The 25,305-nt window shown below is 45.9% G+C and overlaps 1 protein-coding gene across 4 annotated transcripts in view; it reads left to right on the plus strand.

The window, feature by feature from the left end:
* HLF (HLF transcription factor, PAR bZIP family member) overlaps positions 1-7,552 on the plus strand; it is a 54,385-nt gene extending 46,833 nt beyond the window's left edge. For all 4 annotated transcript variants that reach the window (XM_055337625.1, XM_055337643.1, XM_055337640.1 and 1 more), the window contains exon 4: positions 3,118-7,552. In XM_055337625.1, the coding sequence (XP_055193600.1) occupies positions 3,118-3,333 (216 nt within the window). In that variant the 3' untranslated portion in view covers positions 3,334-7,552. The remainder of the gene's footprint in view (positions 1-3,117) is intronic.
* The last annotated feature ends 17,753 nt before the right edge of the window (positions 7,553-25,305 follow it).

Here is a 25,305-nt window from a genome sequence, read left to right on the forward strand (position 1 = left end):
GTGGGTAGCGGGCAGGAACATTCTCCTGCCAAATGTCCTTGGATTCCTTTGGTTGTGGGTAAAGGCTCAGGCCACAGACCATGATCTCATATGGAAACAAGAAGCAGAGCTGTAACGTGTTTCTCCTTTTGGCAGAGAGGTGTCTTCCCCTCAGGTGCCTACACCCTCCCTGGAACCATTCGCTCGGGTTAGCATGCGTCTCCTGGGAGGAATGAGCAGTGTGGGTCCTGGGATTCCTAGCTGAGAATCAGTTTAATCACCCTGTTGTCTTAATACTTTTTACTGCTCATTCACTTGCCTGACAAATATTTTTCAAATGCTTGTGTATTCCAAGCCCTGGGGATATCCAGAGGTGAGCCAGAACTAACATTGTTCCTACTCTCAAGGAACTTCTAGTCTGGCAAGAAAAAGGGATCGCTGACTTGTAATGAGGGGTTTGGCAAGGGGAGGCAATGTCAAACATGAGACCTTCAGGAAGATGATGGGGCAGGACTGGGGGGCCCCTGCTGGGTGGGGTAACCTGGTAGCCAGATGGCACCTGCTCCTGGGAACAATGGAGAAGAGGACAGTGCCAAATTTGTCAGCCCCACTCAGTGTCCTGCTCCCCCTCCCCCAACCATTCCGTGGTAACAAAGGGAAGCAAGCTGGTTTTCTGGTCCAGGGCAGCCCCCTCTTCCATCACTGATTCTAGCCTTCTGCGTCCTCTGCTCCACTCCTCCTCCTAGCTCCCCTCCCACCCGAGATGGTCTCCATTTTACACCTTTTTTTTGTTTAATTTTTATTTATTTATGATAGTCACACACACACACACACACACACACACACAGAGAGAGACATAGGCAGAGGGAGAGGAAGAAGCAGGCTCCATGCACCGGGAGCCCGACGTGGGATTCGATCCCGGGTCTCCAGGATCGCGCCCTGGGCCAAAGGCAGGCGCCAAACCACTGCGCCACCCAGGGATCCCCATTTTACACCTTTCTAGCTCACCTGCTTGTGTGGACAGGTGAGGCTGTGAAATGAAAACAGAAGCAAAAAGAACTCTAAGAGACAGAAAAGTTGGTTGTTACCCTGAGAAAAGCTGCTGACTCCCTGGTCCTTAACACCCAGTCACACACCTCTAAGTCTGTGGCCTACATCAGTACACCCCTTCCCTTCCCTCCACCCCACCCCCAGCTTCTGCCATTTCCCAGGGTCTTGTTCTCATGCACCCCTTTACCTCCCAGGCTCCTTCCTGTTCCCCTGGGTCAGGTTCAGATACATTCTAAGTCAGCTCCTCCTCCTTTGAATGATCTTGGAAACCACACAACCAAGGAACGCTGACTGTGGTAGATTTACCGAGACTATGAGGGGTTAAGATTGGGGCTTACATTGAAGTAACCCAACAGCTGCCATCCAAACTGGAACCTTCACTGTTGTTAATATGCCCTTAGGTCCTCCTAGCTCTGGGGAGTCATTTGACTCTTTTTGCTCCTCCTAGATCACCCCATTCAGCTGGCCTGGCCTCTGTCCCTTTCCTTCAGTCCTCTGTCCCCTTCCTCAAGCACAACAACAAATCCCACCAATGGCCACCCCATACTAGCCCCGAGCCGACTTAGCCAGCTGTTCTTCAAAGGACAGCCCTCTTCTCTGGAAGAAGGATGCTAGTACCAGCTATTGTGAAGATCATCTTTTTCACTTAGTTACATATTATGATGAAACATGAAGAAAGCTAGGAGTGCTTTATAAATAAGGTACCGGTATCAGATCATTGCTGGCTGGCAGAAGGTGCCTGCACCTGCGTTCTCTCTCACACTTCCTGTCTCTGTGCAGGGCACATGTTTGCCAAGGGTAATGGGCAGGCATGGGATGCACCACTGATCTTGAGACGTCCTTGCAGCCTTGGTCCCCACTCATGTGACCTCCTCCAATGCCAGCTGCCCCTCACAATCCCGGGGGGAGGGTGAGAACTGTCTTCAACTCACTTACTCTAGGTGACCGGTAACTGTAAGGATTAGCCTTGCTAGGATGGAGGGATTTGCTGTTGCAAGTTGCTGAAAAGAGAGAATTGCAGAACACACCAGGTGGCACCACAGATGAACTGGTTAGGCCTAAAAGAAGATTTATATTTCTTCATCTTCCTCGGAAAGTTTCCCCCTTTTTTTTTGGCAAGGAGAGCAATGATGAGGGGGACTGCACACAATGCTTTCACACTGACCGTGTTTAAGTAGTACCCAGGTGAATAAAGGTCTAAGAGTTAAATAGGAGATTAAATTCTTTAAATGCTAGCCATCTAGATATGATCAGAGGCGGGTGGAAGTTTTTGTTTGTTCTTTAATTTCTGTTTTTAATGACCAAGGCATAGATCAGAAAGACAGAAAAGGTGAAAGATCCTACCTACCTCTCTCCTTGGCGTCCCTCCTCCAATCCCCCTTGTAGAGGCACCACTTTTAATAGCTTGGCACAAATCCTTCTGGGCCTCTTTCTATGAATATACAATATTATGATTTTTTTTTAACCAAAGTGGGATGAGGCTATACATATTAATCAGCAAATTGCCGTTGTTTCCACCCACAGAGTGGTATGTCATGAACATCTCTTTGGTTCAGCTGGATCATTATTTGTAACAGCTGCAGAGTATCCTTTTGTATGACTCCCATCATCATATAGTCGTTAAATCTCCTACTGATTAGTTTCCCCATTAGAAACAATGCCACCGTAAGCCTGCTGTGCCCGTGTCTGTGTGCACACGCGTGCAGACGGGCGGACGCTGAGGTCGCAGGAGTGGGGCTGGTCCGTCGATGGTGGTGGTGGTGCATCTCGGCGGCTGGTAGCCAGGGCGCCAGGTGGCCTTGCAACAGGGTGGGAAGGACTTTGACCAGCCAGCCCCCGTGGGAGGAAAGGGCTCTCACACTGTTCCCCAAGAGCGCAGAGGGGCCTGGTGTAGTTCGGGGCGTGAGGTGGGCCCCTGGCTGGGCCTGGTCGGGCACCCACCTGCCGGGCAGAGAGAAGGGCGGCGCTGGGACCCGGCCCGGCAGGTGCGCCCTTGCGCGGGAGGCAGATGCCGAGGTGCACGGCGGGCCCGGGGAGGACACCCGAAGCCTAACGCCTTGTCTCTCCCTCCCCGTGACTAACGAGCAGGACGACAAGTACTGGGCCCGGCGCAGGAAGAACAACATGGCAGCCAAGCGCTCCCGCGACGCCCGGCGGCTGAAGGAGAACCAGATCGCAATCCGGGCGTCCTTCCTGGAGAAGGAGAACTCGGCCCTGCGCCAGGAGGTGGCTGACTTGCGGAAGGAGCTGGGCAAATGCAAGAACATCCTTGCCAAGTACGAGGCCAGGCACGGGCCCCTGTAGGGCGGCGGGTCCTGTGGGCCGGCTCTCAACGGAGGGACCGAGTGTTTCCCGCCCGACAGCACGTGGCCCGGACCAACCTCTCTGCCATCAGCACTTTACCGGAGGCCTCGACCCGGACCGCGCTCTGGGCGCACCTGCCCCGTGCGGCCCGGGCGCACCTGCCCTTGCACCTGCCGCCTCAGGCAGCCCTCTCGTCGTCTCTCAGTTCCGAAAAGGAAAGGTGCCGTGTTTCTACCGGACTGCGGAGGCCCGCACCCCCAGCCCGCGGGGGCCCCGCCGCCCCCTCCCGTCCCCTCCTGCCCCCAGGACGCCTCTGCAGGGCATCACCCCGCGGGGCCCCGGTGGGCTCTCACCTGTCCAGACTACGAGCTCTCGTTTCTGTTTAATCCGTAAGTGACCATGCTGATAAGGTGCACAGAAATCACTTAGCACTACACTGCAGCTCTCGCTCTCTCTCTCTCCTCTCTCTCTCTCTCTCTCTCTCTCTCTCTCTCTCTCTCTCTCGGTTATAGGTTGCTTTCCTCCTATTTTCCGTTTTGGTGATAACTGTCTTCAAATTTAAAGTGCTGTTTAGATTTATTAGATTCCCATATTTACTTACTGCTATCTACTAAGTTTCCTTTTAATTCTACCAACCCCAGATAAGTAAGAGTACTCTTCTAGAACACAGAGTGTGTTTTTGCACCGTCTGTACCTAAAGCAATAATCCTATCGTACGCTAGAGCATGCTGCCTGAGTATTACTAGTGGACATAGGATATGTTCCCTACCTAAGAATTTCACTGTCTTTTAAAACACAAAAATTGCAGTAATGCATTTGAGCATGCCCAGAACATCCCCAGGACAGGGAAGCAGAGGGAAATGCCAGGTGTCAGAACGAGGGGTTAATTTATCAGTGTAGGAGCCAAAATAAATTGCATCTTGGAACAGCTTTTGACATTGATATGTCTGGTTTTGTTTTCTCCCGTCCCTCACCCTCCCACTTTTCTAGATACCTTTTTCCATACCCTCTTGATATTCAAAACAATTACTTAAGATTCAGTTTTCCCCATTTTTTTGGTAATATATATATTTTTTGTGAATTACACCTTGCTGTTTTTAAAAATCAGTTAATTAAGTTAATGAGTTGATGTTTTGTAAGACCCTTTTCCCTAGTGGTGTCTTTTTTGAATGCTTCATAAATTAATGGTTCTGGAGCTTATGTTTCTAATTTTCTGTTTGCTTTTTGAACGTATGTGCTCTTATAAAGTGGACTTCTGAAAAATGAATGTAAAAGACACTGGTGTATCTCAGAAGAGGATGGTGTTGTCACAAACTGTGGTTAATCCAATCAATTTAAATGTTTACTATAGACCAAAAGGAGAGATTATTAAATTGTTTAATGTTTATACAGAGTAATTATAGGAAGTTCTTTTTTGTACAGTATTTTTCAGATATAAATACTGACAATGTATTTTGGAAGACATATATTATATATAGCAAAGAGAAAAGGAAAACTATTCCATGTTTTAAAATTCTATAGCAAAGATATATATTCATCAATGTTGTACAGAGAAGAAGCACTTGGGGGTTTTTGAAGTCTTCAATATTTTAAGCCTATCACTGATACATCAGCATGTTTTTTGCTTTAAATTAAAATTTTATGACAGTATCGAAGCTTGGTGTGACGAATCCTGCTCTAAAATATATAAGGAGCTTTCTTGTTTCCTATTAGGTCTCGGAGAGAAGTCAGTTAACGTCACCCAAAAGCACAAAGTGGATGTTAGTCAAATATTTATTGGATGATACAGTGTTTTTTTAGGAAAAGCATCTGCCACGAAAATGTTCACTTCAAAGTTATGAGTTCCTGGAATGAAATAATCACTGCAAGCACCCCCAGACAATTCTGTTCTCCTCTGTGGGCACGTGCGTCTAATGCAATATAAGGTTGATATTGGTGTTATGTGTATGGCTTATAATTTGATAGATGTTTTGACTTTAAAGATGATTGTTCTTTTGTTTCACAACGTTGTGTAATGTCAAGAGATTCTGCTGTTATTGCAAAGAAACATTTTGTGCTAGATTAAAACACCCTTTCATCAGTGGGATTTTCTACTCTCCTGCCTCCAGAGTATCTAATTATTTAATGACCTGGTGGTTTCCTGGTCAGTCCACCGGCAAAGCTTCTGTTATAGGGTCATAGTCTTGGTAATCCTGACCAGTAGGATATTCCTACTTAGAAATCCCTTTTGTTCCGAGCTACAGATTATGGTGGGAAATGGGAGAGCATTGGAATCAAAATGCATGGTTCAGGTATACGACCAGTAAAATAAATAAAACCTTTGGCCAAGTTCCGAAGCAGAACTGAATAAGTGATATTAAGTAAGAGACACGGGTGGACATGCAAAGTTGGCTTTTTTATAGGTAAAGAGACCAATGGCAGCAGAATTATTAAGTGGCAGTAGTTACTAAAACAAAGACAAGCAGCATCTTTAAGTGGAGAAGTGAGGCACCATGGACCATCCAAGTTCACTACAGGATGAAATGGTAGCTGAAAAACCGAATTTGAGCCCTGGTCTTTCTTGGAATTAGGCTGTTTGTGTCAAATGAGGATCGCAAATGTTCTCTGCAGAAGAAATAAAAAGATTATAATGAAACGTATTCTTCGGTGTGCCAGGAGAGGTTTCAGAAAACCTACCTCGTCTTAAAATGTAAAAACTTTGGAGTCTGTATGCGTGCCTTCTATGTAGGTCATTGTCACCACACACACATGAACACTCATTCCTGGACTCACTGCTTTCTGTCTAGGGCAATTAACTAGTAAATAAGGCAATTCTGCTAAATGGCGTGGGAAGTCATGGCCCGATCTGGAATGACTTGGATCAACCAGGGTCAAATGAGTCCTGCAGACTGCAGCTATTAAAAGTCCTGTTGTCATTTTTCACCTTTTCATCATAAGCATCTTTGGGAGATTAATTACTTGGCCATTAAAAATGAATCCAAATCATATCATGCCAACATCATTTAGACACAATTTGGAATGAGCGGCCTAGGACTTCCTGACAAGGTCACGCTATCGTTTCTGTGGACGAGACTTGCAGAGGAAGGCAACAGCTGATCAGCCTGTCCTGCTGCCCGTGCCACTGGAGGCTGTAGGGAGGGGTGGGAGGGCTGTAAATGATCATATCCTCCTTTTGAGAAAGTGCCCACCTTCTGACCATTCAAAACACCCAATGGGCAAGACTGTGATGGGCCTTTCATCTTCCAATGTGACAGGCCTGTGTGAAGCCATCTCTCAAAGCAGAACAACTGGTTGAGGACAGCACGGATGGGATCTGGCATTGGGTGGGTAGGATTCTATTACTAGATAACCCACAGTTTCCTTCCGACTCACTGGCTTTGTGAGGGAACACACAATAATTCTAAATGTGCATATGGAAGGTCCTCTGATTTTGGAAGAGTCAAAAAGAATTTTAGGTGGAGCCTCTCTCTTTCACCCACCCTGAGTAAAACAACAGGCATTTTGTAACATGCAGTTATGCTTGGTTTTGGGTTTTGTTTTTTGTTTTTGTTTTTGTTTTTTGTAGTTTCTCTAGTTTCCCCCCAATGTTCCTTTTAGGAAAACTCACACTTTAGCAGAATTAACCAGAGCAATCCCAAGGCAGGCTGGCTTGGCCTCTTTGCGGGTGTGGCATGCAGAGGCTGGGATTTAACCCAGGGCCAGCAAGCTGCAGGTGATAGGAAACTATGTGGTAGATTTCTTCTGTTCTCAGGGCGCCAGCTTCCTGCTGAGGGTTCCTGGGCCTCACTGGAGAGGCCATGGTCTCCTCTTAGCTTTCTCTATAATTAATAATGTCATTCTAAAAATGAGCAAAGCCTTATCTTAGATCTTGGTTGAATTGGACTTGCCAACTGAAGTCAGTACATTTTGCAGAGGGCCAGGTGTGGGTAGAGGAGTGCATGCGTGTGTGTGTGTGTGTGTGTGTGTGTGTGTGTGTGTGTGAATATTTAAGTCTAATCGTAACATCTTTAATTCTGGAGCACCTTACCAAACGTAACAATAACCATAACCATTATCCTTTTGGCAACACCACAAAGGTTGCATCTGTTAAACAGGTACAAACTAATGTGAGGTCAGTTTAATTGTACACCAAGATATTGGTGGTGTTTATGCTGTTAAGTCCAAACCTTTATCTGTCTGTTATTCTTAATGCTTAATAAACTTTGAATTTTTTCCTTTCTTTCATGCATTTTTATTGACAGTCTATTAGAAATTAGATTCTGTTCCCAATCCTATCACCAAGAGACCATTTAGAGATTAATTACTTCGATGATAAATAATATTACTATGTAATCAGTGATACATTACTATTTATTGAGTACTTATGTGCTAGACTCTTTGCTAAACACTGACATGGAATATTTTATTTAATCCCATATCAATTCTATGAGGTGGGGTCTATCATTATTCCCATTTTACAGAAGGGAAAAGAGAAGGTGTGGGAGGTTAAGCAATTTGTCTGACATTATGTAGGTAGAGGTGACAGAAATGAATGCTGGCCCATTGGATGGGCATCATTTAGAGCACTGGTTCCCAAAAACCAGTCCAAAGACTGGTTGGATGTATAAGAATAAACCGGGAACATATTCCAGGACTACAGATCCAGTAATTCTGAGTCACTAGAAAGAAAATGAATTGTTTAAAGGCTTCCAGCTAACTCCCATGTGTGGCCAAGTAATTGGAAGCGAAGATTTACAGACTTGACCTTAATTTGAGTTCATGACTCGGGGGAGCCATGCAGAAGCTTCAAAATTACCATAATTACCTGAAATTGTATGCAACTTTTCATATATAAACATATTTATTTTTCTGTAGGGGAGATCCACAGCTTCCCCCTTCCACCCCCCCCCAAGGAATCTGTAATGCAAGATGGAATAAAAACCACATTTACAGATTTATAGAAGGGCAGACGCAGTGCAGTGGTGCCCAGGCCTGGCAGCCCATTAGTCTCACCTGGGAAGCTCCAAACACTGGCACTGCATGGGCTGTAGCCCAGGCCAAGGAACTCAGCATCTTGGGCATGAGAGAAGGGAACTCTGGGGTGAGGATCTCGGTGACTCAAATCTGTCACTTAGCAGGTGTATGACCTTGAGCAGCACTAAGCATTTTTTAACCCAGACCTCCTCATCTGTGAGATGAAGTTATAATTTCTACCTCTGAGGGTTGCGGGGAGAATGACTTCATAAAAAATCGTAAGCCCGCAACAAATACCTGTCATGGGGGCCCAGGGATGGGGAATGTGGGCTAGGAGCAATTTTTCCAATTCACTATCTCAGACCATTTTTTCCTTCAAAGAGGACAGGAAACAATTCTCCTGCTCAGAAGAAGGAGCAGGTGGCTGGAGGTGTGGGAATGAGGGATGCCACATAGATGTGGTTTCGTATTCTGACATCCCTAATAGATCATAGCTTGGAACACAGGTCAGTAGGCATCCACTCCGTGGCATCTTCCCATTTAGATCGAGCAGTTAGGGTTCAGCTCTACTTTCATCACCAAACACCTTTCTCCTCTCTGAGGAGACTGGGAGTAGACACAGATACCTTAAGATTCTCTTTGGGTGACTGGTTTTATATATGGCATCTTCAAATCTCTTAGAGGAGGTGACTGCCTCCCCCATGCCTGGAGAGGCTCTGGCCTCCAAGATGGCAGGAACTGGTAGGAAGCCAAGCTGTGTGGAAGCCCAGTCATTCACAAGCGCTCCGTCCCCAGGGTCCCTTGCCTGCTGCCCATGGGGGATGGCTCTTCCATTCAAACTTAAAATATAACCAACTGCCCAACCATCAAGCCCCCCTCTTCAAAGCATATGAATTAAGTTCCATCTTTGAAAATCACTGGCTTAGAAGTCTCTTTGGGCATCTTTAGCCAGGGACTGGGTGAGAATTATTGAAATCTTGCCTTTGTAGTCAGGAGATAGCTTCTTGCTAATAAATCAAAAGGACCTTTTAGAGAAGAAAGGCCCGAGTGAAGATGGTGGTGAGATTTCTCTGCCTGTCTGGGCTTTGAGTCAGTGAGGACTTGGGACCAAAGGCCCCTCTCTCTGACTTCTTTTCATCCTGCAAACCCTGGCTCAGTGCCAGGAAACAATTGAAAAAACTAACAGTCACTGAATCCTAAACCCTCAACCTGCCACATCTCATTTAATCCTTATGCTACAAAATAGGTAATATTCTTATCCCTGTTTTGCAGATGAAGGATGGGCTCAAGAGAGGAAGTAGGAGAATTTAAGCCCAGGCTGAAAGGCTGATTTGAGAGTTTGTGTTCTACACCACTCCAGTGCACGCTTTCAAGTCCGTGCTCAGCAAAGGTAGACGGCAGTTGTCGTGGTTAGGAGGGTGAGCAGGGGGCAGGTGAGCCTGGACGTGAGTCCCAGATCCGTCACTCACCATCCATCCAACACGGACAGTTCACCAAATCGCTCTGAGTTTTAACTGTAAAATGGGCATCACAGTAGTCTCCTTGTAAGGGTCTTACGTGAACTAAGTGAGAACGTGCATCTAAAACACTTAAATCGATGCTCAGAGTGTGATAGGGATTCAGTATTTCCTTTTTGTAATAATAATAGTAATTGTTAGTAAAAACCGCTGGCGATGTGCTACGACAGAGTCAGACCATATATTATAATTTTAGTGGATGCATTTTCATTCTGCAAATACTTGATTCAAGAGTCACTACTGTGTTTTCAAGACATCCGGGTTCTACATGGATGAGTGAACTGGGGAGGGAGTGGGGCCACTTCATGAAACAAATTGTGTTTCTGAGATGGATTTTATAATCATAAAATTCATGAAGCATCACTAATTTGAAGCCAATTATGCTGCCTTGGATTGGGATTTTGCAGAACTTTTTTTGAATCAGTGTACTGAATGGTGCTAAAATGGTGACACTTGTAGCTTGAGAATGTCCCCTGCTCACACAGGGATGAGAAGTCCTGGTGATTCCCAGGAGCTCTCCTGGTAGCTTCTGTTATCAGGCCTGCCTCGGTCTCCTTGCAAATACCTATGCCTATACTGTATCTATACCTATACCCATATCTATCTTTGTACATACAGCTGCATGCACATACAGTTGGCCCTCAAACAGCACAGTTTGAATTGTGTGGGTCCATGTATATGCAGATTTTTTCAATAAATACAGTACAGTACTGTAAATGTATTTTCTCTTCATTATGATTTTCTTAATATTTTTTCTCTAGCTTACTTTATCATAAGAACACAGTACATAGGGACACCTGGGTGGCTCAGCAGTTGAGCATCTGCCTTTGGCTCAGGGCATGATCCCGGGATCCAGGATTGGGTCCCGCTTTGGGCTCCCTGCAGCGAGCCTGCTTCTCCCTCTGCCTATGTCTCTGCCTCTCTCTCTGTCTCTCATTGAATAAATGAATAAAATATTAAAAAAAAAGAACACAGTACATAATACATCTAACATACGAAATATGTGTTAAATGACTATGTAATCAGTAAAGCTTCCAGTCAAAAGTGGCTATTAGTAGTTTAGATTTTCAAGAGTCAAAAGTCATATGCAGATTTTCAACTGTGTAGAGGGTCAGTATCCCAAACCCCCATGTTTTTTAAGGGTCAACTGTACATATATATAACTATAAATTATATATATTAGATGTTAGATATGCGTATATATTATATACTATAGATATGTTAACTCCTACTAATCAGCCACAGACACAGGCCCAAGTATTGGCTATCCCTGATGAGGGTAAGCAATATGTCAACGGCTTACCAAATCCATTCCTTTTCCTTCCAGACATTCACCCAGACCACTTTTTCCAGCCTCCCTTGCATGTAGTGTGGCCATGCCGCTGAATTCCAGCCACTAGAATATGAGCAGATGTGAGCATGGCTATCACTTCACGATTGGCCCAAAACATTGCCATGTGGTCCCTCTCTCTTCCCTTCCTTCTGGCTCCAGCAGGTGTCCTGAGAAGATAAAGACAAGGAAGGGACCTAGGTCTCTGAGTCAATGAACTATCACATGAAGGAGGAAAAAAACTTTTCTGAATGAAATCTTTGAGAGACTGGAGTTGGCTATTGCAATGTCCCACTTGCCCTGATATGAGGGGCTTCTGAAGTCCAGTGACCTTATCTGATATCTTGACATCTTTGCCACTCCCCAGGCTAGTGAGTGGAGGACAGTTCCTGGTTGGAATCCAGGCTCATTCCCTCTCACATACATGACTTTGAGGTTGGCCTACCTCCTGGACAGACCTCCCACCCTGGTTGGACCATCAGAACATTACTGCCTACATGTTGCCTCCCTGTGTCCTGCATTTGAACACTGTCCAGAGCTGTCCAGCTGCTCTCAGGAGGGCCAGTCTCTATACTGGGTGCAGCCTTCCTAGTCCTCATACCCTCCCCCATCTAGACTCCTCCTGGCCACATAGGCCTTCCTCTATTCCTCACCCCAGATTGTAGATACTCACTTAGAAATGAGGCCTAACATCTCTTTGAGCATGATCTCCCATTTTTTCCCCTCACGTACTCCCTAAAATTATTTTTAAAACATGAACCTGCATTTCATATTATAGAGCTAGCATCCAAAATATGATATCACAGGTTTAAATAGTTGCAAAGGACACAGTAACTGCTCTAAATTTTGGCAATTTAAGGTAAGCCAACATGTTGCTCTTTTTAACGGAGCTGGTGACCCCTACCGATCTAATACCTACCAACACCCATTTGGAAAATGCGGTTGGAATCTGTGCTTTACTTCTTCTTCCCTCAAAATCATTATTTCTGTTGTATTTGTTCAATTTGTTTCTCAGGTAATACGTTTTTGTGTTTGAAAGTCTTGTATTGAGCCTCCATGTTTTTCAGCCAGAAAATCATGTCTATAAACTGAAATTATTATTTTTATTTTCCCAGAACAGAAAGCTCAAAAAGTTTAAATTTTTTTTCTTTACGTATGATTGACGGTTACCTTTATTTCTATTATGTAATTGATAAACCATATCATATATTAACAATTTTGATAATTAGTAATCTTAAAAAGCAAAATTAAAAAAATATTTATTTATTGGAGAGAGAGAAAGCTTGAGAGAAGGGGGAGAGTCACAGAGAGAACCAGACTCCCCGCTGAGCAGGAAGCCCAATGTGGGGCTTGATCCTGGGACTCAGAATCATGACCTGAGCCAAAGGCAGCTGCTTAACCAACTGAGCCACTTAGGCGCCCCCTAAAAAGCAAAACTTTAGTGGAACTGCCAATCTAGGTAAATAAATGTGCATAGTTTTGGTGCCTCAATAACAGGAGGGTTCACCAACAGCCAATCACCTCATTGTCCCCTTGTCCCCAAAATGTCCCAAATATTTTGATACCTGGAACTAGAGCCCTAAACCACAGTAAGATTTAGGGTGGGTAAGGGTATGCCTATCTTTGGTAAAATGAAAGGAGTCCGATTGTGTAAGGGAGGAAAGAAAGGGAGAACCAGCACAAGGCCTCCGTCACAAGCACCTTCATGGACAGATTGGTTTAAGCAAAAGTACATATAGAAGTTAAAGATCTAGACATCCCCTTAAAATTGGCCTGTGCACACATATCCCTTGGATGTATTCTGCATAGCACTAGATGCATGGCTCCGCTAGTCTGAGGATCATGCTGGTTCAATGTCGAGTGGGTGGGATTATGAAGCAGAAAGGTCATTTGGCCATGTCTTACATTTTGAAGGGCCTCAAATTAAGATGTTTGATTTGTCACCAAAAGCATATATATTCACAGAGATAGAATGACAACTGTTTTGAGTAACTTTCTTTGGGGACTTCTTTGTCTTTTTAAGATTCATAAAACAGAACTGGCCTTAAACCTCCCTCAACCTCTGTTGGGGAGCAGGATGGATGTGGGAGGGCTCTGCAGGGAAGAGGATGCTAGAATGAGGGGAGGAAAAGCAGGAGTTTATCAGGAAAAGATGGGGAGGGACATCCCAAGTAGCAGTACAGAAATGAGAGAGAACAGAACCCTCCTGGGAGTGATAGGACTGTTGGATGTAAGGTATGAGGGGGAGAGTGATGGGAAATGAGGTATGGCCAGACCATGAATATCCTTGCACACCACTTTAAGGCCTTTGGACTTTATCCTGATCAAAAGAATGACATAAGCAGTTTCTGTATTAGAAAGATGATACTGGCAGCTACTGGGAAGATGGATTGCAGGGAATTAGGAAGAGTTGAGGGAACTTTCTACATTAGTCTTTGAATAAGGCTCTAGGGATGAGATGGATGGATAGATTCAAGAGCTATTTAGGGAGCTTGAATCCATGGGATTTGGTAGAAGAGTCAAGGACAGCTCGAAGGTTTTATTATATGATCTCAGTTGATCAATGGTTCACACCCAGGGATGCACAGAAGGATCATCTGAGGGAGCTTATAAAAAAACTCATGCCTGCACCACCCTGAGACTTGCATGGAAGGCCAGCCTATCTGCCTCAGAAAGCTCTCCCAGTTTATTCTCCCTTGTGCCCCCAGGTTGAACACTGCACTGAGCCTCAAAAGACCCTGGGAAGGATGTGGATCAGAAATCACAGCTTCCACTTTTCACTTTAAAAACAAAACAAAACAAAAACCCAATGCTTAAAGAATTTTGAAACCAGAATTTCTGGAGGAGAGCATCCAATTAGAAAATGGGAATGCCAGAATTTGTACTCATGCTCTTTGGACTCCAAGTCTTTTTTTGTGCCAGATATGTTAATCCTTGCCCATTGGCCCTATACAGACTCAAGTGTGGCTGATATGTGTGTACTTTATAAGCCCCATGTCCATCTATAGCTGCCTGAACCAGGAGGGACCTCTAACCCCAGAGAAGCAGCTCCATCAGGTCCACTGAGAATTTGATCTAACCATGGCTCTCAAACTTTGCTGCTCATTTGAATCTCCTGGGGGACTTTTTTTTTTTTTAATTTTTGTTTATTTATTTATGATAGTCACACACAGATAGAGAGAGAGAGGCAGAGACACAGGCAGAGGGAGAAGCAGGCTCCATGCACTGGGAGCCCGACGTGGGATTCGATCCCGGGTCTCCAGGATCGCGCCCTGGGCCAAAGGCAGGCGCCAAACCGCTGCGCCACCCAGGGATCCCTCTCCTGGGGGACTTAAAAAAAAAAATCCTAATTCTCAGGTCATACTTCAAACCAGTTGTATCAGAATCTGCTGGGAAGCGTAGAATCCAGGCATCTAGGTTAAAAAAAAAAAGTCTCAGGTGATTCCAACTTCAGCTTGTGAATTAGTGACTTAAGTTCTCGAGACTCTCAAAGTGTGGTCCATTGACCAGCGTCATTTGCATCACTTGGGAGCTTTTTAGAAATGTAGACTCTTGGGCCCCATGCCAGACTTACCAAACCAGAATCTGCATCTTAACAAGATCTCCAGGTGATGCCTGTGCGAGCTGCAGTTTGCAAAGCACTCCTCTAAACAGCCCTGGAGAGACTGAATAAATCAGTGGAGGAGGGAATGCAAATTAGTAAAAGTCTTTGTAATCCTGCAAAGTCCTTGGACCTCACTGATTCCTGTCCTTCTTGATGTTTAGTCGTTCAGCCTCCCTTGGATTCAGTATGCTCTCTAGCATTATAATTACTTCTACCACCACCACACGTTTGATTGGGCTAATTTGAGCAGGCTTCTGTTTCTTGCAACCGCGGAGGCCGCAAGACTCTAGCTTTTAAAATTTCCTTCAGGGGATCCCTAGGTGGCTCAGCGGTTTGGCGCCTGCCTTTGGCCCAGGGCATGATCCTGGAGCCCCGGAATGGAGTCCCACATCGGGCTCCAGGTATGGAGCCTGCTTCTCCCTCTGCCTGTGTCTCTGCCTCTCTATGTCTATCATGAATAAATAAATCTTAAAAAAAAATAAAATAAAATTTCCTTCAGCTGGAGTCAACCGAAGTGCTCTGCGCAGTGCTTCAGTATCATAGCAGAGGCACTAAGTCATCACCGTGTTTTTGGTGCACGGTCCTGAGTTTCTCCTAAATGCTTCAGACCCAGCTCCCCGGAGATGTGCAGCATTTGCCGAAGGTCAGTAACTATGTTTCTCTTTAAGTTGGGCTTGAGGATGTAGCCTGGAAATAGCACAGGTTTTGGAGCTGAATCAAACCTGGGTTCAAGCCCTGGCACCCATTTATTCAAGAAACAAATAACTCATCAAGCCCTCACTACGGAGAAGCCTTTTTTAGCTTGTAACGTCATACTTAGTCTTTCTGAGCCGCGGGGTCATTTAATGCCATCTCAGTGTTGGTCGCATTAAACAAGATAACATATATAAAGCACCTAGCAACCTGGAGTATTAGCTACTCAACAAGTATTAGTTCTAGTCTGTCCCCTCACATTGCCTAACCACCACCACCCTCCCAGCCCGCTTCTACCTTGACCTTGCAGGAGACAAATAAGCTCCTGGGAGTGACCCAGGATTCGTGTCCTCTCTCTGGCCTTTGAAAGTCAAATGAATAAAACAACATGCTGAGGCACTTGGCACTTGAATCCCTTAGGCTAGATTTACTTGTAAGGTTTCCACCCTAACATATTACAGGAGAGGGAAGGGACTGACAAAGGAATTTGGGAGAATCTCGCGTCTACTACCCTTACTTTAAGACGAGAATTGAACATTTGCTGGTGGAGACTGGAATCCACCCTAGGTTTGCAAACTTCTGTCTAAACTCATGCAGTGGGGAACCCTGGTGGCTCAGCGGTTTAGCACTGCCTTTAGCAGGGATGTGATCCTGGCGACCCGGGATCGAGTCCCACGTCAGGCTCTCAGGCTCCCTGCACGGAGCCTGCTTCTCCCTCTGCCTATGTCTCTGCCTCTCTCTCTCTCTCTGTGTGTGTGTGTGTGTGTGTGTGTGTGTCTCATGAATAAATAAATAAAATCTTTAAAAAAAATAATAAACTCATGCAGTAACATCAGCCTTGAGTCTAAGAACCATATCCCACTATTAATCTTCACTCAGAGATAAACTGACAGATTGGAGCTTCATGGACCTTTGAACCCCATAATCGTGAATTTTCGAAAGCCTCCCCAAAGTACCACGTGCTCATGTAACCCCAGGATGCTTGATTTACTTGTTGTGCCCAAGATTGCGAATCCGAGAAACCACCGAGGAGCCGACACTGATGCAAGCGCACGAGGGTTTAATAGCAAGCTCGAGCTTGGGTCCAAGTATACCCGACACAGCAGAGCAGGGTCTCGGACCCCGAGGTGGGTTACAGCTGGGTTATAGGCTGGTCTAGGGGATCTTCAGGAGGGGTGGAGGAATTTTTACCATCCCAATATGGGGGAGAGGGTGGGGGAGTTTCTTAAGATCTGATATGGGATTCTCTAACGAGGGCAATTCTGAGCTTTATTGTCTTTCCGATATGGGATTCCCTGCCGAGGACATTCTGCGGTTTTTCCTGTAAAAGTTCAGCTCTTATTTCCAGGGGCCTAGGATGGCTGTACTTGTGCTAATGCTAAACTTGAGGTGGGATGGCCTTAATTTTTCTCGGCCTCCACATACTAACATGGCTCCAGATTCTCCTAGATGCACCCCCACCACCCAAACCACTTCCAGTTAGATATTCCGAAGCCGTGAGAGACCGGGAAGCCCAGGATGCGAAGAGCGGGAATCCCTGCCTTTGCACATGGACGCGAGGCCGCCGCCCGTTGGGGACTGGGAGGCTGTCCCAGGGCTTGGTTAGGTGGGCCCAGCGGGAGGCCCGGAGGAGCCGCACAGGAAGGAAAGCAAAGGGCCGGCTCCTCAGGGACGGCTCGGCTCGCTGCTGGGGATGCTGGGGAAGGGGAAGGGTCCCCAGCTGCGAACAGCCCGGCGCCCTGAACGCTGCCTCGCCTGCTCAGCTCTTCCAGCCCCGCTGCGAGGTGCTCAGGGTGCGGTACATGAGGAAACTGAGGCTTGGCCGCGGGGGGCGAGCCTTGTCCAGGCTCAGAGAACGTGGGGCCTGTGCTGCCAAGTATAGGTCAACGTCCCCCCCTTCCCTCGGGGGGCTGTGCCGCCCTCCGCCCACCACCTGCGTCTCTTCAAGGCCCTACCGACACACCCCAGCTTCCTCAGCTATAATTAATGAGTTTTGAATAAATTTTTAAAAATAACCAATATGCCCTGGCCGGGGTGCTGACGCCGCGGCCTTGCCCCTGGTGCTTCTCCAGCCGCCACCTCTGAGATGGGCCAGGGCCATGACGGTGCCGGCAGGCCGTGGCGGACTCCGCCTGGACAGGCCGGCCTGGCCTCGAATGAACCTGCTCCTCCTCCTCCTCCTCCTCCTCCTCCTCCTCCTCCTCCTCCCCTCCTCCTCCTCCTCCTATCTTTTCTGTTCGGAGCTTTGAAGGCCGGCAAATGAGCGTCCTTTGACCAGGCTCCCGAGGCGGCCCCAAGACGCCCCTCCCGGCCTCAGGCCTGCTTCCTCTCCGAAGTCCCTTCGGCCTCCTTTCAGGGTCCCTGGCCCCCCGCCGCGGCCCCAGAACTACAGAGGGAAGCGGACGCAGCCACAGCCTCATGAAAAGGAACCCTTAGAAGACCAAAGTGCCTTTCTTTCCTCTAAAGAAGAGGGATCTCAGAAACAGAGGAAAAACAGCTTAAAAGAAGAGAGGAGGTGGGGGAAGCAGAAAGAGGAGACTTCCCTGGGTCCTCCAGTTCTCAGTGGGAAGCGCAGGTTGGGGCTCTTGGGGGCAAGAGGGACATTCTCTTCCCACCTCGCCTCCCTCCCTCCCGCGTGTGGTGGTGGAGGGAGGATGTGAGTGGGTGCTTGTGGAAGAGAGGTGGCAAAGGCTGTAGGAAAATCAAGGGTGGAGATTCACGGCCCCAGGCAGATGGACGGGTGGAGAGGCCCAGACTTCCGGGCCCCTGACTGTGACTTGCAAAGGCCCAGGTTGACTCTTAAGCCATCTCCATTCACCAAAGTGTCTGTGTGAACAGGAAGCCCTGTTCCCATTGGCAGAAATCCACCCCAAGGCACTTTTAGGATCACACAGTAATGTCTGAGTCCGAGGACGCCTTTGAGATGTTGCATCTGGTAAATCCTTTCATTTTTCAGACAAGAACATTGTCCAGGGCAGGAAAGTGACTTGCTGACTGTCACACACAGCGAAATACAAGTAGAGCGACCCCTCCTTCCCAGGCTGTGCTCCGTTCAACAGAACAAGCACCCTGTCTCTCTTTTGCTGCTTTCCAGGTGGACCCAAGGGGAAAGATGATCTGGTCTTTGCTTTGCTAATGGAGAAGTGGAGACAAGAAGAGCCTAATTCCCTCAATGCACTGTCCTTCAGGTTAAAGCATGGTCCTTAAGTGTCCGAATGCTACCCATTGTTCAAGACAACTTGAAATGTCACTTTTCCCATGGAATCTCTAGGCTCCTGGTTGGAAGCAGCTCCTCCGCTGCTCCTCTGAACCTCTTCCGACTTCCAACCCAAGCTCTCTATCAACCCCTCTCTTGAGATAACCAGCTCCCGACAACGATACCTTTGTCCACAACTTAAGATATCACCATCTTTGAGACTATGTATGGATTGCAACCAAATCTAATTCTAACAAATGCAGTGTATAATCCTTATTCTTTAATGCATTTCTGCATTTTTAAAAATTTGTTTTTAAAATATTTTATTTATTTATGAGACAGAGAGAGAGGCAGAGACATAGGCAGAGGGAGAAGCAGGCCCCATGCAGGGAGCCCGATGTGGGACTCGATCCCAGGACTCCAGGATCATGCCCTGGGCCAAAGGCAGGTGCTCAACTGCTGAGCCACCCAGGCGTCCCTATTCCTGAATTTTAAAAAAGATTTTATTTATTTAAGAAAGAGAAAGCACGACCATGTGCATGGGCACATGTGAACAGGAAAGGGGCAGAAGGAGAGGGAGAGGCAGAGAATCCCAAGCAGACTCCTCACAAGCGCAGAGCCCCACCCAGGGCTCATTCTCATGAGATCATGACCTAAGCCCCACCCAGGGCTCAATCTCATGAGATCATGGGTCAGATGCTTAACGAACTGAGTCACCAGGCATCTCTGCATTTCTGTATTTTTATATTCTTTGTGCAAAGAGTTAGAAAAAAAAAACACAAAGTTTAAAAGGAAAAAAAAAGATCAGGGACATCTGGGTGGCTCAGTGGTTGAGCTTCTGCCTTTGGCTCAGGTCATGATCCTGGGGTCCTGGGATCAAGTCCCGCATCAGTTCCCTATAGGGATCCTGCTTTTCCCTCTGCCTATGTCTCTGCCTCTCTCTCTCTGTCTCTCATGAATAAATAAATAAAATCTTAAGAAAAAAAAAAAAAAGATGTGATCTCAGAACACTGTGATTCCATGAAGCCTGCCCTACCACATTGATTCTTCCCCTAAAGGATGCATCCATGGACAGATGCATACCAAGGGCTGGGTGGGGGGCTGGGAGCAGGATGGATTAGCCCTGGGTATAGACATTAAGAGGGTACATTGTCTGAAGTGATTTTTAAAAGGATAATGTCGATGTTCTCTTTTTTCAGCCATTTTTTCTGTTCTTATGGTAGAAAATTTTTCAGTTTTTACCAGATACAATAGGAATCATGATGGATTTTTCTATTGAGGGTATTTTAGTAGAAATTTTCAACTGTGGAGACTTTGGAACACTTTAAGATAAATCCTGAAGGGACACAAAAACATGGACAGTACTGCAATTTCTGGAATTTACTGAGAAATGAGATATTTTATGTATCTCTGCCAAACTTGCCCAGATGAAGATAGTAAAGTTCCTGCTTATAAATTTGTTACTTTGTGTGAAGGAAAATTTCAGAATTAAAATTGGTAAAAAGTTGTTTGATAACCAGGAGTGAAGGAAATAGCCCTGACAAATCAGGCTACTGAACTTGAATTTACAAAGACATAATTTTGACAAAGTGACAAATTTACAGAGGTTAAGAGACAAATAACTTGTAGTATTATTCTTCATCCATTGCAACAGACAAAACATGCAGATGTATTTTTTTGCCTTTAAAAGAAAATACATCAGTATAATTTTTAAAAGTATTAATCTGGTACTCCTTTCCTTTTTCCATTACACATTTTTTGTTGTTACTGACGTGATTATGTGTATGAGTTCAATGAGAAAAAATTTTGCAGTTTTCTGGCCATTGTTATTGATTTTTAAATAATTGTGTTGTACAGAGGAAAGAAGGCTACAAATGATCCATTCCGAGTACATCCCTCGGTGCTCCCTCGGTTCACCCCTGCCATGGTGAACACAATTTCCTCTCAATCCTCCAACAAGATTTGCCTCACCCACCCCTCAGAGCATCTTGGAAATGAAGCTCCTATGAGGCTATGTTTCTGGCCAGTTAAGGTTTATTAGTTGTGTCTTCTCTATTAAATTGTAATCGCCTTGGCTCTGAGTCCTTGTCCATTTTTATGATGTGAAAGGAGAGATACAATATCCTCCCTTGGAATCCCCTGTATGAGAGGGCTGCTTTGCCTCCACACTGCTGACGTTTTAGGCCAGAAAATTCTTTCCTGTGAGGGGCACGCTGTGCATTATGGGATGTATCATTAGCATCCCTGGCCTCTCCCCTCCAGATGCCAGCAGCATGCCCTTCCCCCAGGCATGACCACCAAAATTGTCTCCAGAAATGGCCCTGGTCTCGAACCTCTATTTAGACTGAGCATCTACAGCTTGTAGTTGACATGGGTGTGGAAGAGGCCCTCCTCTACGTTGTTGAACTTGGACAAAGCTCCTAGCATCGCTGAGCCTCTGTTTTCTGCATCCATAAAGTTGGACTAAGAGCATCTATTTTGTTTTGGTGTGAGGTTCAAAAAACATAATGTACATGAAAATGACTTGTGTGCTCTAAATCTATTTGTGGTTGTGTAAGGTCATTATCACAGAGAGGTCAAAGTTTTTAAACTGCAATTCAGTTGTGGGGGAAAAAAGTGCAGCTCTTAAAAGAATCTATAATTGATTTCATCTTTATTTGAGTCCCCAGAAAATGTAATTGGCCAATTAAATGTAATTTCTTCTTTTTCCCATTTAAAACCGCCTTTTCCATTCAACTTGATCTCTTTGGGCTAAGAATTCAATCAATTCAAGATACAAATGTCCAGGGAAGTTTCTGTCAAGATAGCTCTCCACCTTTTTCTCTTTCTCCAGATTGTGTCTGGGTAGGGGCGGAACTTAGGAGTCCTACGGTATTGGGTTCGGGAGGCTAGTCTCAGGTTCCTGTGCTGGCCTTGAGTCACCATTGATCTGTGGGCTATTTCAGACTGTTCCTGGGTATCTGCCTGAGAAAGAGAGTCCCACCTTGTCCTTTGGAACTTCGTGTTTGATCCCAACTCCCTGCAGCTGCCTTATCTACCACCTGGATCTACTTAGGTCCTTCATTTCTTTCAGCCTCTGCATCTCCCAGAGGCCCAGGATCTCCCATATATGTTGCCCTGCACTGAGCTAGAGTCTGAAAGTCTCAACAAGTCAGATCCCTGGCTCCCTTATCTGGACACCGACCTCAGTCCCTGTGCCATGCTGGGTGCATTCTGGACTGACCATGGGCTATCTAAGACATGTACATTTCCCAGGAGTAAGTTATCCTATTTCCCCACTGGAGTGCTTCTCAATTCATGCTACACATCCTTTACCCCCTCCCACCCACAACACCCCAGGGTTCGACCTTGATTTGGGGAGCAGAAACACCCCCATCTCAGACCTATAAATGACTCTCCTCCTTTCCAGCAGCACTACAGCCAACTGGCTGCTAGAAAGAAAACAGGTTTATCAATAAGAGAACATACGTTGAGATGTATTTCAAAACCATTAGCAGTTACAGCAGAGTCTCAGGGCCAGGTGATGGGAAAGAAGAATCCTTGGAAAATGAAAAGCATGCCCTAAACTGCCTTCAGACTTCAGCCAACTATCCTCCCACACAGAGACAACCTCCCGCCCTTGAAAAGCAAAATCTACCCTCAGAGAGAATGTCTCCTAAATCTCCTTGCCGTTCATTGTTTCTCTACCTTCTCTTCTTTTCCTCCTTGTTTCTTCCATTGTCATCTCCTTCCTCTTTGGATTTGGGTTCTGGTGTGGTTTGCTCTTGGGAGTTGTCCCCTGGAAAGAGGCCCTTGGGTTAGCCGAGGGCTCCCTGCTTGCTTTCCCATCTTTTCTGGGGAAGCCGGGTTGACACAGCTGCTCTGGCAACCAGTGTTTCCAAGGAGAGCCGCCAAGCATGTGGAGCCTCTGCAGGGAGAGCGGGAACAGCATCTCCTCATGGAAAAGCCATTCCAGTGTGTTTCTTCAAGAACCACCGACAAGGGCCAAGACAGACTCCAGGCTTATTCACCGGCCTCGAGAGCCTCAGGACGCAACTCCCCATGGTTCCATCAATAGCTTCCTCTGAAAATTCATATCCTACAACCCGTTCAGGGCCAACTATGCATTCTTGGTAGCACCTCCAAACTTATGCTACACATACACACACATGGACACATCTCCCCTTGGACTCTGTTGAGAAGCCTGGATTAATATAATGGAACTTCCTCTGCCACATGGACTAAAATAACTCTGGCATCCCCTTCTGGATGGATTTTAATTAGGAAAGACACAGCATTTAAATTATGCTTATTACTTTCAGTTGCTTGTACAGGCTGTGGATTCAGGGAAAAGAAATGGAAGTCATGTGCGCTGGATTCTCTAATGGGATGGTTCTGGAAGGGGAAAACATGCCAAAGGAATATTTAATATCCTTCTCCCCTTCTAGGCAGCCTGGCTGAGAAAGGAGGTCCAGGTTCTAATACTGTCGTTGTCATCCTCGTCGTCATCATCATCATCATCATCATCACTAATACTCCTTGAGTGCCTACTCTATGCCAGAGCTCTGGTTAATAAGCATTTTATATGCATTATCTTAATTAGTCAAAAGAATTCAGTCAACAGACCCTATTGGGGACCATCTATTTCTAGGGGAGACTAAGGATGTACATTTAGCATGAATCGGGTTCCTCCTTAGAGCTACCATATACCTATCTAATGCTGTTAACCATACATATGTGATGAATTGATGTTTAAATAAATGAGTGATTGAATGTAGTAGTAGTGCTCAGAATGAATCAAATACAGATGAATTATGAGTAAGAATAGACTCTGTCACCCCCCTGGGCCATCACGGCCACAGATCCTGCTTTTGGGTAGACCAGATAGTAGCATATTGTCCCATTCTGTGATGGATAACTTTTGGGGGGAATGTAAAGTTTGGAAGAATAGGGAATATTTTTGTCCCCCCAATTTTTATTTTATTTTATTGGTACCTCAAAGGGGATAAACTTTATGAGACAATTATGATTTTAGGCAAATGACATAACCCATCTGACTTTCTATTTCCTTAACTGTGTAGTGGCTATAATAGTACCTACCAAAGAGAGTTTTCTAAAGATCACAAAAGATCAGATATAGCCAGGGATTTGGGGCTCAATAAATTAAATGACTTTCCCATCATTACTCATTCAATCATTCAATGAGTATTTGATAATTCTGGGCCATAACATATTCTAGATGCTAGGAATACCCCAGTGAAAATGATACACAAGGCTTCTTAGTGGTCCAGGGGAGACGGACAATAAGCAAATACACAAGATAATTTCAGATTACAATAAACACCATAAAGAGAGTAAAAGAGAGCAGAATGAAAGGCTGTGGTGGAGGCAGGATGGGGAAACTTTAGATGGGTCCTCAGGGAGGACCTCTCACAAAAAAGTGCCTTTTCAGCTGAGATCTGAATTATAAGGGGGGAAACGCCATGCCTAGGCTTTTCTTGGGGGCAAGAGAAGTTCAGTTAACAAAAAAATGGCACCTGTAAAGGTCCTGAGGCAGAACTGACTATGATGTGGAGATAGATCCGTGAGCTTAGTGAGTGAGGAGGAGAGGGGTCCCAGGCAGGGCTAGAGAGGTAGACAGATGCCAGATTATGGAAGGTGTTATAGGACCTGATGAGGAAAAGATCCCTCTGGCTGCCACATGCAGAGCAAATTATGGGACCTATACATGAGTTATGTGGAATAGTTGAGTGCAGAGGTGATAGTGGCCCAGACTATGGGTAGCAACTCTATGCAAAGGCTTGGATCCAGCTAGTGAGTAAGGGAACTGAGATTGGAACCAGGCTTACGGCAGTGTCTATCCCTCTGGCCTGCTGTATGCCAACATAAGTATTCCTGCTTTTTTTTAAAACAGATTTACCATTTAACAAATGGTGAATTTGCACAGCCATAAGGCCACGGGGAGCTGCTAAGGTCTACACCTGAACAGGAATAACATGCTGGTGGGGGTAGCACCCTTGTCAGCGTCCCAGAGGTTTAGTGTCGTGGAGTGCTGGGCATGAAAGGGGCCAAGAGAACCCAGTAAGGGAAGGAGAAGAAGGGCTGGCAAGGTGTTGGGGTTGCCTCAGGGAATGGGGCTTCTGAGGCACGCACACAAAGGCACTCAAGGAAGAGGAGGAGGCCCATTTCCATGTAGGCTCCATGACTTTGTTGGCAGCACAAGAGCAGAGAACCTGTGCAGAGACTGTTGGGAGGAGCAGGGTCAGCAGGAGCCTGGGGCTTTCAGAAGGACTGGGTGGGAGCATGCCCTCCCCTTTGGAAACCTGAAGGGAGGAGCCCCCCATCCCCAACCTCTTCTCAGTAGTTCACGCCCTCTTTGGAGGTGAGGAAGAAATAGTGCTGTCACTTCTAGATGTTCTGTGTTCCTCAAGTGCCCTGTGTACATCTCTATCATTCTCTCTTAGACATCTTATCACGATGTTTTGTTTGTGGGTCGGTCTCCCCATGGGACAGCGGTCTCCTTGCAAGCGTCTTATTTACTTTCATATCCTTGCACCATGTCAAAAGACCTGGTATGTGGTAGGCAGTCAGCAAAAACTTGCTGAATTATGCAAGGCATGACATTCCTAGAAGCACAGAACTGAGGAACTGCTCTAAGTTGGATTCTAAGAATTTATAAATCAACAATCCCAGGCATTTT

The sequence above is a fragment of the Nyctereutes procyonoides genome, unplaced genomic scaffold, assembly GCF_905146905.1.
Source record: "Nyctereutes procyonoides isolate TBG_1078 unplaced genomic scaffold, NYPRO_anot_genome, whole genome shotgun sequence".
NCBI lineage: Eukaryota > Metazoa > Chordata > Mammalia > Carnivora > Canidae > Nyctereutes > Nyctereutes procyonoides.